The sequence below is a fragment of the Gossypium arboreum genome, chromosome 12, assembly GCF_025698485.1.
Source record: "Gossypium arboreum isolate Shixiya-1 chromosome 12, ASM2569848v2, whole genome shotgun sequence".
Lineage (NCBI taxonomy): Eukaryota > Viridiplantae > Streptophyta > Magnoliopsida > Malvales > Malvaceae > Gossypium > Gossypium arboreum.
Genome location: NC_069081.1, coordinates 29,294,049 through 29,306,555, shown reverse-complemented (window position 1 = coordinate 29,306,555; position 12,507 = coordinate 29,294,049). Strand labels below are relative to the sequence as shown.

The 12,507-nt window shown below is 30.7% G+C and overlaps 2 protein-coding genes across 2 annotated transcripts; one reads left to right on the top strand and one right to left on the bottom strand.

Annotated features, from left to right (window-relative positions):
- Nucleotides 1–6,520: 6,520 nt before the first annotated feature.
- On the bottom strand, nt 6,521–7,563 carry LOC108464982 (putative EG45-like domain containing protein 1). The gene is made up of 2 exons (XM_017765279.1): nt 7,437–7,563; nt 6,521–6,837 (listed from the first exon to the last, which is right to left on the bottom strand). The coding sequence occupies exons 1-2, from the start codon at nt 7,561–7,563 to the stop codon at nt 6,521–6,523; spliced, it is 444 nt and encodes a 147-aa protein (XP_017620768.1).
- Nucleotides 7,564–9,839: 2,276 nt separating this feature from the next.
- On the top strand, nt 9,840–10,535 carry LOC108464981 (putative EG45-like domain containing protein 1). The gene is made up of 3 exons (XM_053022440.1): nt 9,840–9,977; nt 10,111–10,381; nt 10,487–10,535. The coding sequence occupies exons 1-3, from the start codon at nt 9,878–9,880 to the stop codon at nt 10,491–10,493; spliced, it is 378 nt and encodes a 125-aa protein (XP_052878400.1). The 5' UTR covers nt 9,840–9,877; the 3' UTR covers nt 10,494–10,535.
- Nucleotides 10,536–12,507: the final 1,972 nt, after the last annotated feature.

The following is a 12,507-nucleotide window of genomic DNA, read 5'->3' as shown; positions in this document are numbered from 1 at the left end:
CCTGATTCGCGACGACTGCTACTGAGATCTCTTTCAATATCCTACAATTGATTAGCACAATTCTTATTTACAAACCATAATCACTAAATTCCAAAACTTACTCACCCATGATCAAACCATGTCCCTAAAAAGCCTTTGAAACGTTACCTTTTTGCCACAATGATAGCTAGCTCGAATCCGATTGTTCCAATGATTCACGCTTTCAATCCAACACTTAAGAAGACACTAATCATTGATGAAAACGTCGTTAAAACCCTTAGAGCCACATGCCCAATTCGACACCTCCTATATTTTAGGGATTTGCTTTTCTTAACTTTGAAAAATAAGAACGGATCCGAGATGATAAGTACTTACCCTTTACTCCTACTTGATTTCCTCACAATCCGGTGCAGATTTATCCTTAGAACAATGGTAAAACCCGAATCCAGGAGTTTGAAGAAGTTCGGCTACAAGCCCTAAACCCGTGGTACTTTCGGCTTTTGGGTGGTGAAGAAGACGACAATGTGGGGCTATAACCTTGAAGTAGAATTGCTGTCAGGTATCTAGGATTAAGAAAAGATAATTGTAAATAAAAACAAAAGAACATAGGAGAACCTGGCTTTGAAGAAATCGGCACAAGCAGTGATCACAGGATTTCGGCTTGTTGATATTCGGTTAGCAATGAAAAGAATATCGATTCAGCTTTTACTATAAATGAAAGAGAGGAAGAATGAGAGGTAGAGAGTTTGTGGAAGAAATAACAAAAGAGAAAATAGAGGGATTAGCTTAAGAACAATTGGCAAGAGGAGAAAGAAAAGAAAAGAGGGGAATAGATGAGAGAAGGAAAGAAAATAATTAAAAAAAATGAGAAAATTGTTCAACTTTTGGGAAAAATAGAAAAGAATAAGAGCAAAAGAAATAAGATTAAGATTAGAATAAAATAAAATCCTTTTCCAATTTTAATTCCTTCCTTATCTCCTTAATTCATGGCCATAATCAAAGTTTGAATTTAATTCAAACTCCCACTGCTGAGCAGAGCCCCCACTCACCGACTCCTCCTGCACTGGTACTGCTTCAATTCCATACGGTCCTTCCCACGCACGCTCAGCAAAAGAATCACCCTTTTAGCATAGCGCTGATCGAACTTAGGACCCCAGTTTGCCCAAAGACGCTGCTGGCCATCGGACGGGCATTTGTTTTCAATAATATACCGTCACCTTTTATCTTAAAGGTTACCTGCTGAAGTCCGTTCATTTTAAAAATATAACATTAAAACATACCTTCGCTCGAACTCAAACCCAGGACCTCCGTCCGCCTAGCGCCCACGCCCATGTTTGCTGCCCACCGCACTGCTTCCTTCCTTGCTAATATATGGTCACAATAAATTATAAACCTTACCGCTTCAGATTCGCCCACTTTAAAAATAAAACAGATTCGCTCACGTCACGAATCGAACTCGCGACCTCTTTAACATACACATACGTTGCTTGTCAACGCACCACAGGCTCTCTTTGTGTCAAACTTCATTCAGAACTTCCTTTAAGGCCTATTCCAACCGCAACTCAGTATACTAAAAAAAACCCAATTTATGCATACGCTGGATATTGAACCTCGTTCCTTTCTACTTGCCCAACACTCCTAACCACCGGGCCGACTCCTCCTTATGTCTAATTTTAGCCTAACTTATTAATAAACCTTAATGTCCAGATCCCTAAAGAAGCAAAAATAATAATTTTTTGCTAGAGTCTTGGTCCGAATTTTCCCACACTTTAAATCCATTGTAATTTATTTAAAACTAAAACAATAATAATAATAATAACCATAATAATGAAAATTTCAAATACGATAATATATATATTTTTTTCCTAATAATAATTATAATTTCCATAAATCAATAAAAATAGATACAAGAAAATTTTCTAATAATAATAATTTTATCTCATAATACTAATTAAAATTTCATAAAAATTTAAAATATCCGTAATAATAAATATAGTAAGAATTTCCTAGTAGTAAAAATTCTTTCTTAAACGATAATAATTAAAACTTCTTAATTATTCAGGTTTTCTTCTATCCGAATCCCAGACTCAAAACCCAACTCTTCTAGGCCCCAAATTCAGGATGTTACATGTATTATGTTAAATGTGGATTTGATGTATAGTATGTGCTTGATAAATGTATTTTACGATTGTGGAAATGTACATGAAAATTGAAAACATGATTTGATTTTGTTGTAACGAATTGAATTAGTTGGTTGTCTACTTATAACAAGGTAAGTATGTGACTTGAAACTTGTTTAAAACTATGTGTGATACAAATAAGAATTTCATGTGAACTTGGTAAGAACATTCGGCCTTTGATATTTAGATATATGTAAATATGATTATGCATATTCTATTCGGATAAATAAAAAGAAGATGTACTTTATGTTTTATTATGATTCTCAAGCTTATTTATATGAACATATGTATAAATGGTTATATATTGACTTATTAGCTTTGAAAGTTGAATGACATTGGTTAATTTGTTCATGTGGGTATTCAGCCTTGTGAATGTTATGGAATAAGTTTCAATTATGTACATATGTGATTATTGAATAATCACCCATTTATCTAATATATGTACATGAAATTATTTTGTGATATGTGAGCTTATGTAATTGTGCGTATGTGAACTAAATTTATAAGGACTGTTTGACTTTGAAAGTTAAATGATAATAGGTTAATTTGGCTATATGAGTATTCAGTCAAGGTGACGTTAATAAATGAATATGTATTTAAAATATGAGCTTATAAGTGTTGGGATCTAAATGTGTTATGATAATACAGTTTGATTAGTTTAATTAAGCTGATAATTTTATTGAGTTGTTTATTTGCTTATGACTTACAAAGCTATGATAGCTTACTCTATGTTTCCATATTTACTTGGTTTTATAGATTTTGAATTCAAGTTATGAATCTGGGAACCGTCAGAGGAGCTTATCACGCTATCGATTGTCTTCGGTATTTTATAAATTGAGTTTTGGAACTATGGCATGTATAGGCTAACGTATATTTTGGATAGGTTGGATGTTATCTAAATGAGCATGCGAAAATGGCTTAAATTTCCTTACTAAAATATGACTTTGTTTGGTTGTGGCTTATGTCCATTTTGATTATTATGTTATGAATTTGCGATGGATAGTTTTTGTGATATCTATATTGTACGTTGAAGTAGTTGATCATTGGGTTGTGCATATAGTTGATTTGGTTATAGATTATGTATAGTTAAAAAATATATGTATATGTGAGAAAACATGGTTCCTATAATTGCTTAGTGTTATTATATGAATGGAATTTATAAAATACTCGGCTATGCTTCGGGGTGGTTAAAGTCAATGTTAGTACATGTGCTATAAGCTATGTTTAGTACTTGGGAAATGGTATACTAATTTTGGCTCAGTACCGAAGTGAAACTATTAAGTTAAATACGCATATATTTGAATGAATTTGAAATGCTTAATTTTGGTAAGGATAGCTATATAATGTTTTGACCAAATAGTTACAAGTTGGATATGTTATTTGGATTTATTAGTTTAGGTTACTTTGTGGTTCGGCAATTGCAAATAAAATAGGAAATAAAATATGTTTTAAAATGTATTCGGTTTTGCATATAATAATTTAACTTGATATTTAGCTATTGCTATAGCAATGTATGGATTCAGTAAAGGTACTTAGATACGGTCATTATTAGTCAAACTAAAAGTGCATAATTTGGAGTAGTTCCTTAAGACACTTTGTAAACCAAAATATAACATAGGCATATGTCTTGTGCATATATGATGTATGCTTGAATGACTCTTATTTAATAAAATAAAAAACAAATGAAATTACTTGTGAACTTGTTTGTTCAAATTATATTATAGTCACAAAGCTTAGTAACTTTAAATACTGGCCTAAAACGTGCATAAACAATTTACGACATTTGGTATTTTGTTTTATTTCTGAAGTGTTTGAATGCTTGAGTACATGATTTGATTAATGTATTGATTAAATAATTATGACTTGAGTCTCAAGACATGTGCATTGACTTGTAAGTGTGACGTATGTTTATTATAGATTTAGTCGAATTTCAACATATGGCTAGTGTAATTAAAGTGACTTATATGTTATGTTAAGTTTTAAATAATCATATGTTGCACGTATGTATACAAGCACTCGAATGTAACTTAAGAGAATGTGTAAATTTATGAAAGATGTGTCTTTTTCAGTAATGCTTCATAACCCCAAATTCGGTAACGGATACAGGTTAAAGGTGTTGCACCTATTTTGAAAATTTTTGTTCTGTGTCAAATTTTGATGTTTTTGTGTTCCTTTGTGTCTTGACCCTCGGCTAGGCCTTGGTAAGGGTGGTTGGGACTCTGTTTTGGCCCTAACTTATGCGTTAGTAATAACCATAGCACTAATTTAATGATTTATTTAAGTGTTAAGTGATGTTACCTGTAGTTAAGTATCGTTATAACTGATTTTGAATTTGGTCGATTAAATATGTGTACCTCTGATTCTCTTTGACTAATGTGTGACTGTTTGTAAGTTGTGTACATTGTTTCTGTTAGTCTGTTAGTGATCTGTTTGCATACGTGCATTTGCATAAAATTCCTAGGTTCGGTTGTGAAGAGAAGGAAGTCCGATTTGATTTTGCAGTTTCAACTACAATACATCTGTACAACAGTTTACCACACTGTACTTTACATATGTCAGCTCAGTTGCATTTATAATTTGAGTGGCTTATTTCCACGTATGTGGTGTGCAAGGTGGATAGGCCTTTCAAGATCATATGTGGTGTGCAGGGTGGTCGGAGAGGTGTTCGGTTGGTGGGGTGGGTTGTTTTTGACTCATTGCATTCATACGCATCCGATTATATGTCTTAATATACGTGTAAGATTTTGCAAGTATTGAAGTGTTAGTGATATTGTACTTGGTAATAAAGTGTTTTTGTTAATAAGGGTTTTTGTATGTTTTGGTAACGACTTGTTGTTTGGTTTAGCGGTTGAGTTTTTCGTGTATAATTGTATTCAATATACGTGTATGATTGTGTTCCATTTTCTGTTACGTTTCAGACTCACACTGAGCTCGTGTAGCTCACCCCCTTAGTGTATCCCCTTTCAGGTACTCTCGTGTTCTGAAGTTGGACTTGGCATGCTGGAGGTCTCAGAGTGATAGGTTTTCAAACAAGCTAATAAGTCTCTTTTTCAGTTCTTATTTTGTTAAGATGGTTTAGACTGTAAATAATTATAAGAACTGTGGTATAATTCTTTTTAGGGTTTTCATAAATGGCTTTTTTATTGAATTCTAGAAATTGCGAAATTTTAATTCCGTATGATTTTGACGTAACTTAAATTTCCTATTTTAAATTCTAAGTGGTTACATGATTTAGTATGAATCAATCAAACTACATTTGAAATGAGATTTCGACAAATACAATTCAATAAGATGAAAGAATTTACAAACACAGCGATCAAATTCTAATCTCATGTCATTTAATTTGAAATCCATGCAAGTTTACCATTACACCAATAATGTGATTAGCTCAAACAGTTAATTTTAAGTTGTATATTAGTACAAATATTGTATTCAAAACAATGATTTATTTTTATGGACTCTTTAGGCAAAGGGGCAATACATTACTCCAATAAAAAGTTGTAATTTGATCTATAGATTAGATAGTACTATGGAATTTAATAGTAAAGGAAATGTTATTTTATTAAAAAAACATATGAAAAAAAACTTTTATCCCTAATCTTCACTTTTTCATTATGTGCCAAAATTGATCAAATGTGTTTTTCACAAAAATTAAGCAATAATGTTTTCACGTACGATGTAACATTTACAATCTAACTATAATGTATAACTCAAGTTTGAGGTGTTACAGGGTTGTTGATGTTGCACTTTTTGAAATCTGACAAAAGCTAGATACTTTCCAATATTTACTCCAAGATATATATATATTTTTGTTTATTTGCAATATAAGAACAACCAATCTTCATACGTGCCCAACACCCACCATAATAACCACAAATTCTTATCACCGCCCATCTGCTATTCCGCCATCTCTAACACTACTCATTCCGCTACCCCGCACCATAAGATCCACCTTACACAACTACTTCTCCTACATGGTGATGAGGCGTCAAAATAGTAATTTTTCCGTGACGTCAAATGTTTTAATTATTATTTCTTATTTTGCATAAATCATCATAATAATTAACTTAATTTTAAGTTCTATATTAATATAAATATAATATTCAAAACCCTGATTTATTTTTGTGGACTCTTAGGCAAAGAGATGGTACATCACTTCAATAAAAAGCTGTAATTTGATATTTTTATTACATAGTACTAGGGTATTTATTAGGAAGGGAAATATTTCATTACAAAAAATAATTAAAAACAAAACTTTTATCCATAAACTTCACTCTTTGCGTTGGGTGCCAAAATTGGTCAAATCCTACAAAACCACCAAAAGAAAAAATGATGTTATTGCATTAAAAGAAGGAACTTCATCACTGAAGAAGCAATGGAGATGTGAAGGAAATGTGCTCTGCATACTGCTTGTAGTCGACGTTAATGATACCAGCAACAGGGTTGGCAATAATAGTGAAGGCCTCTTGGGAGAGATCGATGGTTGATGGACATCCTGGATAGTAATCAATGATCTTTATAGTAACGCTCTTACCTGTGCATGGAAGTGGTACGGGGTTTCGGGGTCCCATGCATTTCACAGTGAACATTTTCTCGCACACTGTCCCATTATGCCACAATGCATCACCAATTGCGGCAATCATTTTTCCTTGATCTTGGTTTTCGAAGCATGCAAAAGCTACCAACAACCACAATATATAGCATAGTTATATATTTGTTTCAAATCAAAGCATTTGATTAAGTAAAATTTCAAATTTTGATTATAAATTCGATGAACTTGATTAGGAGAAATTAGAGAAAACAATACTCATGAACATATTTTGTATAAAAGGTGACAAACCCTGGTGTTGCTGAAGTAAAGGAGATAAGGCAGGTAACCATAACAACAAAAAACAAACTATAATTCTCCATTGCTTAATTAGCTTTCGATGTTTTAGGTTGCATGTGTTGTGATCACTTAAGCTTTAGGAGTGGTCCACTTATGAAGGCTAATTGCCTGCCTCATTGGCAGCCTTTTTTTGGGTGGTTTTTATTAACAAAATTAATCACTAAACTATTACAGAGCTTACAATAGAGAGTGATAGATTGTAACTGAAACACCCATGAACATTGGAAAAAAAACCGACAAATAGATTATTTTAACATTCAGTGATGCCATTAATGAAGGTGAATAGAATAGGAGATTATTGTAACAGCAACAGCAGTGGTGTAAGTAGTGAAGATCATGTTTTCCCATGATGTCTCAACCTCGAACTCATTCCCAATTCCATTTCTAACTTAGCTTGGTTCCCATCCGAACAGCCACTGCCTCTACTGCTTTAGCTAAATAGGTTCGAACAGCCATCCACAACCTTCCCTGTGCAATCTCTAGCAACAGTCGCAATGGTTGCCCATCCTGATTCATCTATAAACTAACTCCATAAATATTCCTATTTAATATTTAAAAACTCAATTTACGTAAATAAAATTTTAAAACTATATTTTTTTACATCACCAAAAATTAGATCACTACAAAGTTTCCAGACACTACTTAAGATTTTTTTTTTTTTTTTTTACGAGAGAATGTGAAATTACAAAATATATATTTGTTGCATTTGATATGTATATGTATATTTTAATAGTGCACGTAATCAAATTGCTTTTACTACCAATGGAGTTAAAAACAACTTCGTAAGTCGAGGCACTATCACGTGTTCTTTAAGTAACAATAAAAAATAAAAATGAATTAAAATATACAGATATCTCAAATTTAACTTTACTTATAAAGTCAAAAAAAAAATCTACTAATAGTGAATAAAATAATAATGTGTTAGGCAATTCATGTGTAATACATGCTAATCTTTTTATTTTTATGAATTTTTATATATTTTTTCGTATATTTTATAATTTTAAAATTATTTGTTGGCGTAGCATATAAGTAGATAGTACCATATCAACACGAAGATTGCTATGAAAATTGTCACACCAAAATCATTAAAACATCAATGTTAGTCAATATTTTTGTTTAAAAAAAAGTTAATATGTAATTTGCCTCATGAATTTGTTCAAAAGTACCTAGTTGGTACCTGAATTTTTTTTACCTAGTTAGTACTTAAACTTATATTTTCTCATCCATGTTGGTACCTTTGCACTAACACCATTAGTTTGTGTTGACATGACATTGATAGCCAGTCTGATAATGAGTTGTGGTAGCCTCTCAATATGACACGTGACAAACTGAAAAAGAAATTTAAACTATTTTAATTAATTAAAAAGTATAAAAAATTTTCACATCAAGAATGAACAAAAAAAAATGCTTGTCCAGATACATTTGAATTTGGACACCATTTCATCGTAATTCATTAGTAAGTTCATATATTTTAAATTTTTTATAAAATATTAAATTTTAGGTTATTATTATTTTAAAAATAGAAAATATAAAAATATATATGATTAAAATATATAAAAAGCCTAAAATATTTTGAAACATATATAAAATTTACAATATGTAATATATAATTTATAATATATAAATTATAAAATTATAAAATTATAAATATATATATAAAAGAACTAAAATCATAAAATACAATGAATTTGGACAAATGGGTGTCATTTGAATTTGGACAACTTTCTACCTAGGTTCATTATTGACGTAAAAACTTCAGTATATTTTTTATTAATTTATAAATTTTATATATTTTAATTTAATAATAATAACATGATATTTTATAAACCAAATTAAAAACATATAAACTTACTGAAAAATACATTTGGAATGAATCTAGACAAATGGTTGTTTAGGCTTAGATCCAGGTTCATTCTTGATATGAAAAAATTTACACTTTTTATTAATTTATATATTTTTAAGTATTTTTAATTTTTTTAATTTATATCTACTATGTGTCATATTGAAATGTTGTTATGTGTCATCATCAGGTTGGTCATTGTGTCACATCAACATAAGTTGACGGTGGTAGTGCAGAGGTACCAACCTAAGTGGTGAAATATAAGTTTAGGTACCAACTAGGTAAAAAAAGGGTCTAGGTATCATGTACTTTTGGGTAAGTTTAGAGGGTAAACTACGTATTAACCCTTTAAAAAAACCAATTTGACTCTTTTTGAGTGATAAATTTAACCAAAAAAAAAAGAATAAGGATCAAATTGACAAAAAATATAAATGTTAAATGTTAAATTTATCATTATATAATTTTTATCATCATATTTACTTATACAATCTTTTTCATTTTATGTAAGATTTACAAAATCTGTACTTCCTTTACAAAATTGACGTACATTAGTGGAAAACAATATAAGAATTACTTTATGTTTGGTGTAAATGTTGCGAGGAGGACTCATCACATATTATTCTTAGATTATATGGTGTATGATTTTTCAGTGGTGGGATATTACATGGGTTATGCCAAGAGACGCACTGCTTAATTAGACTCTCAAATACATTATGTCAAGGGATCCATCACTGCTTTCATGGTCGAGTAATGGTATCTCTCTCCACCAACTCAAATTTAGTTACAGTTTATCACTCTATTTTAAGCTCTGTAATAATTTAGTTATAATTTTGTTAATAAAAGTTTATTATTAGCAAAACCCAAAAAAAAAAGAAAATAATTACAAACAACTCAATAAAAGGCAGACAATTAGCCTATATAAGTGGACCACTCTTACAACTTAATTGCTTACAACACATATAATCTAAAACATCGAAAGCTAATTAATCAATGGAGAATTACAGTTTGATTTTTGTTTGTATGGTTGCCTACCTTGTCTCCTTTGCTTCAGCAAAACCAGGGATTGCCACCTTTTATACAAAATATATTCGTGAGTATTGTTTTCTCTAATTTCTCCTAATTAAGTCCATCGAATTTATAATCAAAATTTGAATCATTACTTAACTAAATGCTTGTATTTGAAACAAATATATAACTATGTTATATATTGGGGTTGTTGGTAGCTTCTGCATGCTTCAAAAACCAGGATCATGGAAAAATGATTGCTGCAGCTGGTGATGCACTATGGAAAAATGGGGCAATGTGTGGGAAAAAGTTCACCGTGAAATGCACCGGACCTCGAAATGGCGTACGACATCCATGCACAGGCAAGAGCGTTACTGTGAAGGTCGTTGATCAGTGTCCGGGATGCCCATCGACAATGGATCTCTCAAGAGAGGCCTTCGAAATTATCGCCAAACCGGTTGCTGGTATCATTAACATCGACTACAAGAAGTATGCATAAAACATTTCCTTCACATCTCCATTACTTCTTCGGAGATGAAGTTTCTTTGTTTAATGCAATAACATGATTTTTTTTTTTTTTGTGTGGTTTTGCAGGGTTTGATCAATTTTGGCACACAATGAAAAAGTGAAGATTAGGGATAATTTTTTTTACAGTATCATTTGTAATAAAATATTATTTCCTTTAGTTTTAAATTTCATAGTAGTACATAATACATATAGATTAAATTATCCTCTTTGCTACAGAGTCTATAGAAATAAATCAATGTTTTAAATACAATATTTATATTAATATACAACTTAAAATTAATTGTTTTAGCCAATTACATCATTGATTTAATGGTAAACTTACATGGGTTTCAAATTAATTGGCATGAGATTAGAATTCAATCTCTATGTTTGTAAATTCTTTCATCTTATGAAATGTATTAAAAATTAATTGATTTAGTATGATATATTATTTGATTTAGTATGATATATTATGTAATATAAAAATATAGTACTTCCAAATCCAATTCACACATAGATATAGATGAATAATTCATTATTTTTTTATTGAAAACATTCACTTTGCTCTATTACTATTATTATTGGATACTATCTATCAATGAAATGTTAATGTATATAAAGCCTTGGATGATAGAGTAATATATATATATTTCAATGGAATTGAAAAGAAAATATTATATTTATGCACCAAAACTTGAAAATTTTAGGATTAGTAATTTTAGTATTATAATTATTGCATCATTAGTGCATCATTTTTCAAAAAATTAATATTATAAGGTAATATTAATTAGTGCATAATTTTTCACAAAATCTATCTGCTAATAAAGTTAGGATTAGTACTTTTAGTATTATAATTATTTGATGGATGCTTAAAATACTAAATTTCAAAATTTTGAAATTGAAAAAAATTGTATATAACTCTTATCATTATAACTATTCTAATACAAGAAAATACACGAAAGTATAAAAGAAAAATTATATAATTTTTATAAAAAATACTTTTTTATTCCTTTGAATGTGAAAAATTTCCTTAAATTGTTAAAAAATGTTAAAGGTCCATGTGTTTATATCATCACATAGGTCAAATTAGAAAGATAAAATTAACGGTAAAAATATAACATTAAAAATACATACAACTAAAAATAATCAAATTATTTTGTGATCAAAATGGTGAACATGAAACCAATTTGATTCTTAGATTCAGGGGAAATGATTGCCTTAAATGGAAGAAACCCGAACACCAGACAATCAAAATTAACTGCAGTCCTTCTTGGACGAGTGAATCAGGCTGGGCAGCCATTGTGGCTGTTGCTAGGGACTACACAAGGAAGGTTGTGATGGCTGTTCAAACCTATTCAGCTAGAGCAGTAGAGGTGATGGCTATTCGGATGGGAACCAAGCTAAGTTAGAAGTGGAATTGGGAATCAGTTTGAGATTCAGACGTCGTAGGAAAACAAGATCTTCACTACTTACACCACTGTTGCTGCTGTCACAATAATCTCTTGTTCCATTCACCTTCACCAATGGCATCATCGAACGTTACAATAATCTCTTTGTCAGTTTTTTTTCCAGTGTTCATGGGTGTTTCAGTTACAATCTATCACTCTCTATTGTAAGCTCTGTAATAGTTTAGTGATTAATTTTTTAATAAATGCTAATGAATTAGTAAACCACCCAAAAAAAAAGTTATCAATGAGGCAGGAAATTAGCCTACATAATAGACCACTCCTATAGCTTAAGTGCTCACAACATATGCAACCTAAAACATCAAAAGCTAATTAAGCAATAGAGAATTATAGTTTGTTTTTTGTTTGTATGGTTGCCTACCTTATCTCCTTTGCTTCAGCAACACTAGGGATTGCCACCTTTTATACAAAATATGTTCATGAGTATTGTTTTCTTTAATTTCTCCTAATCAAGTCCATCGAATTTATAATCAAAATTTGAATTTTTACTTAATCAAATGCTTTGATTTGAAACAAATATATAACTATGCTATATATTGTGGTTGTTGGTAGCTTCTGCATGCTTCGAAAACCAAGATCAAGGAAAAATGATTGCCGCAACTGGTGATGCATTGTGGGATAATGGCACCTACTGCAAAGCAA

What these genes read in the sequence shown, in the direction of transcription:
- LOC108464982 (XM_017765279.1), bottom strand. Translation starts at nt 7,563, where the DNA reads ATGAATCAGGATGGGCAACCATTGCGACTGTTGCTAGAGATTGCACAG. An exon ending in TCGGATGGGAACCAAGCTAA is followed by an intron (nt 6,838 to 7,436) that starts GTTAGAAATGGA and finishes GGTTGTTGGTAG; the next exon opens with CTTTTGCATGCTTCGAAAAC.
- LOC108464981 (XM_053022440.1), top strand. Translation starts at nt 9,878, where the DNA reads ATGGAGAATTACAGTTTGATTTTTGTTTGTATGGTTGCCTACCTTGTC. An exon ending in CTTTTATACAAAATATATTC is followed by an intron (nt 9,978 to 10,110) that starts GTGAGTATTGTT and finishes GGTTGTTGGTAG; the next exon opens with CTTCTGCATGCTTCAAAAAC.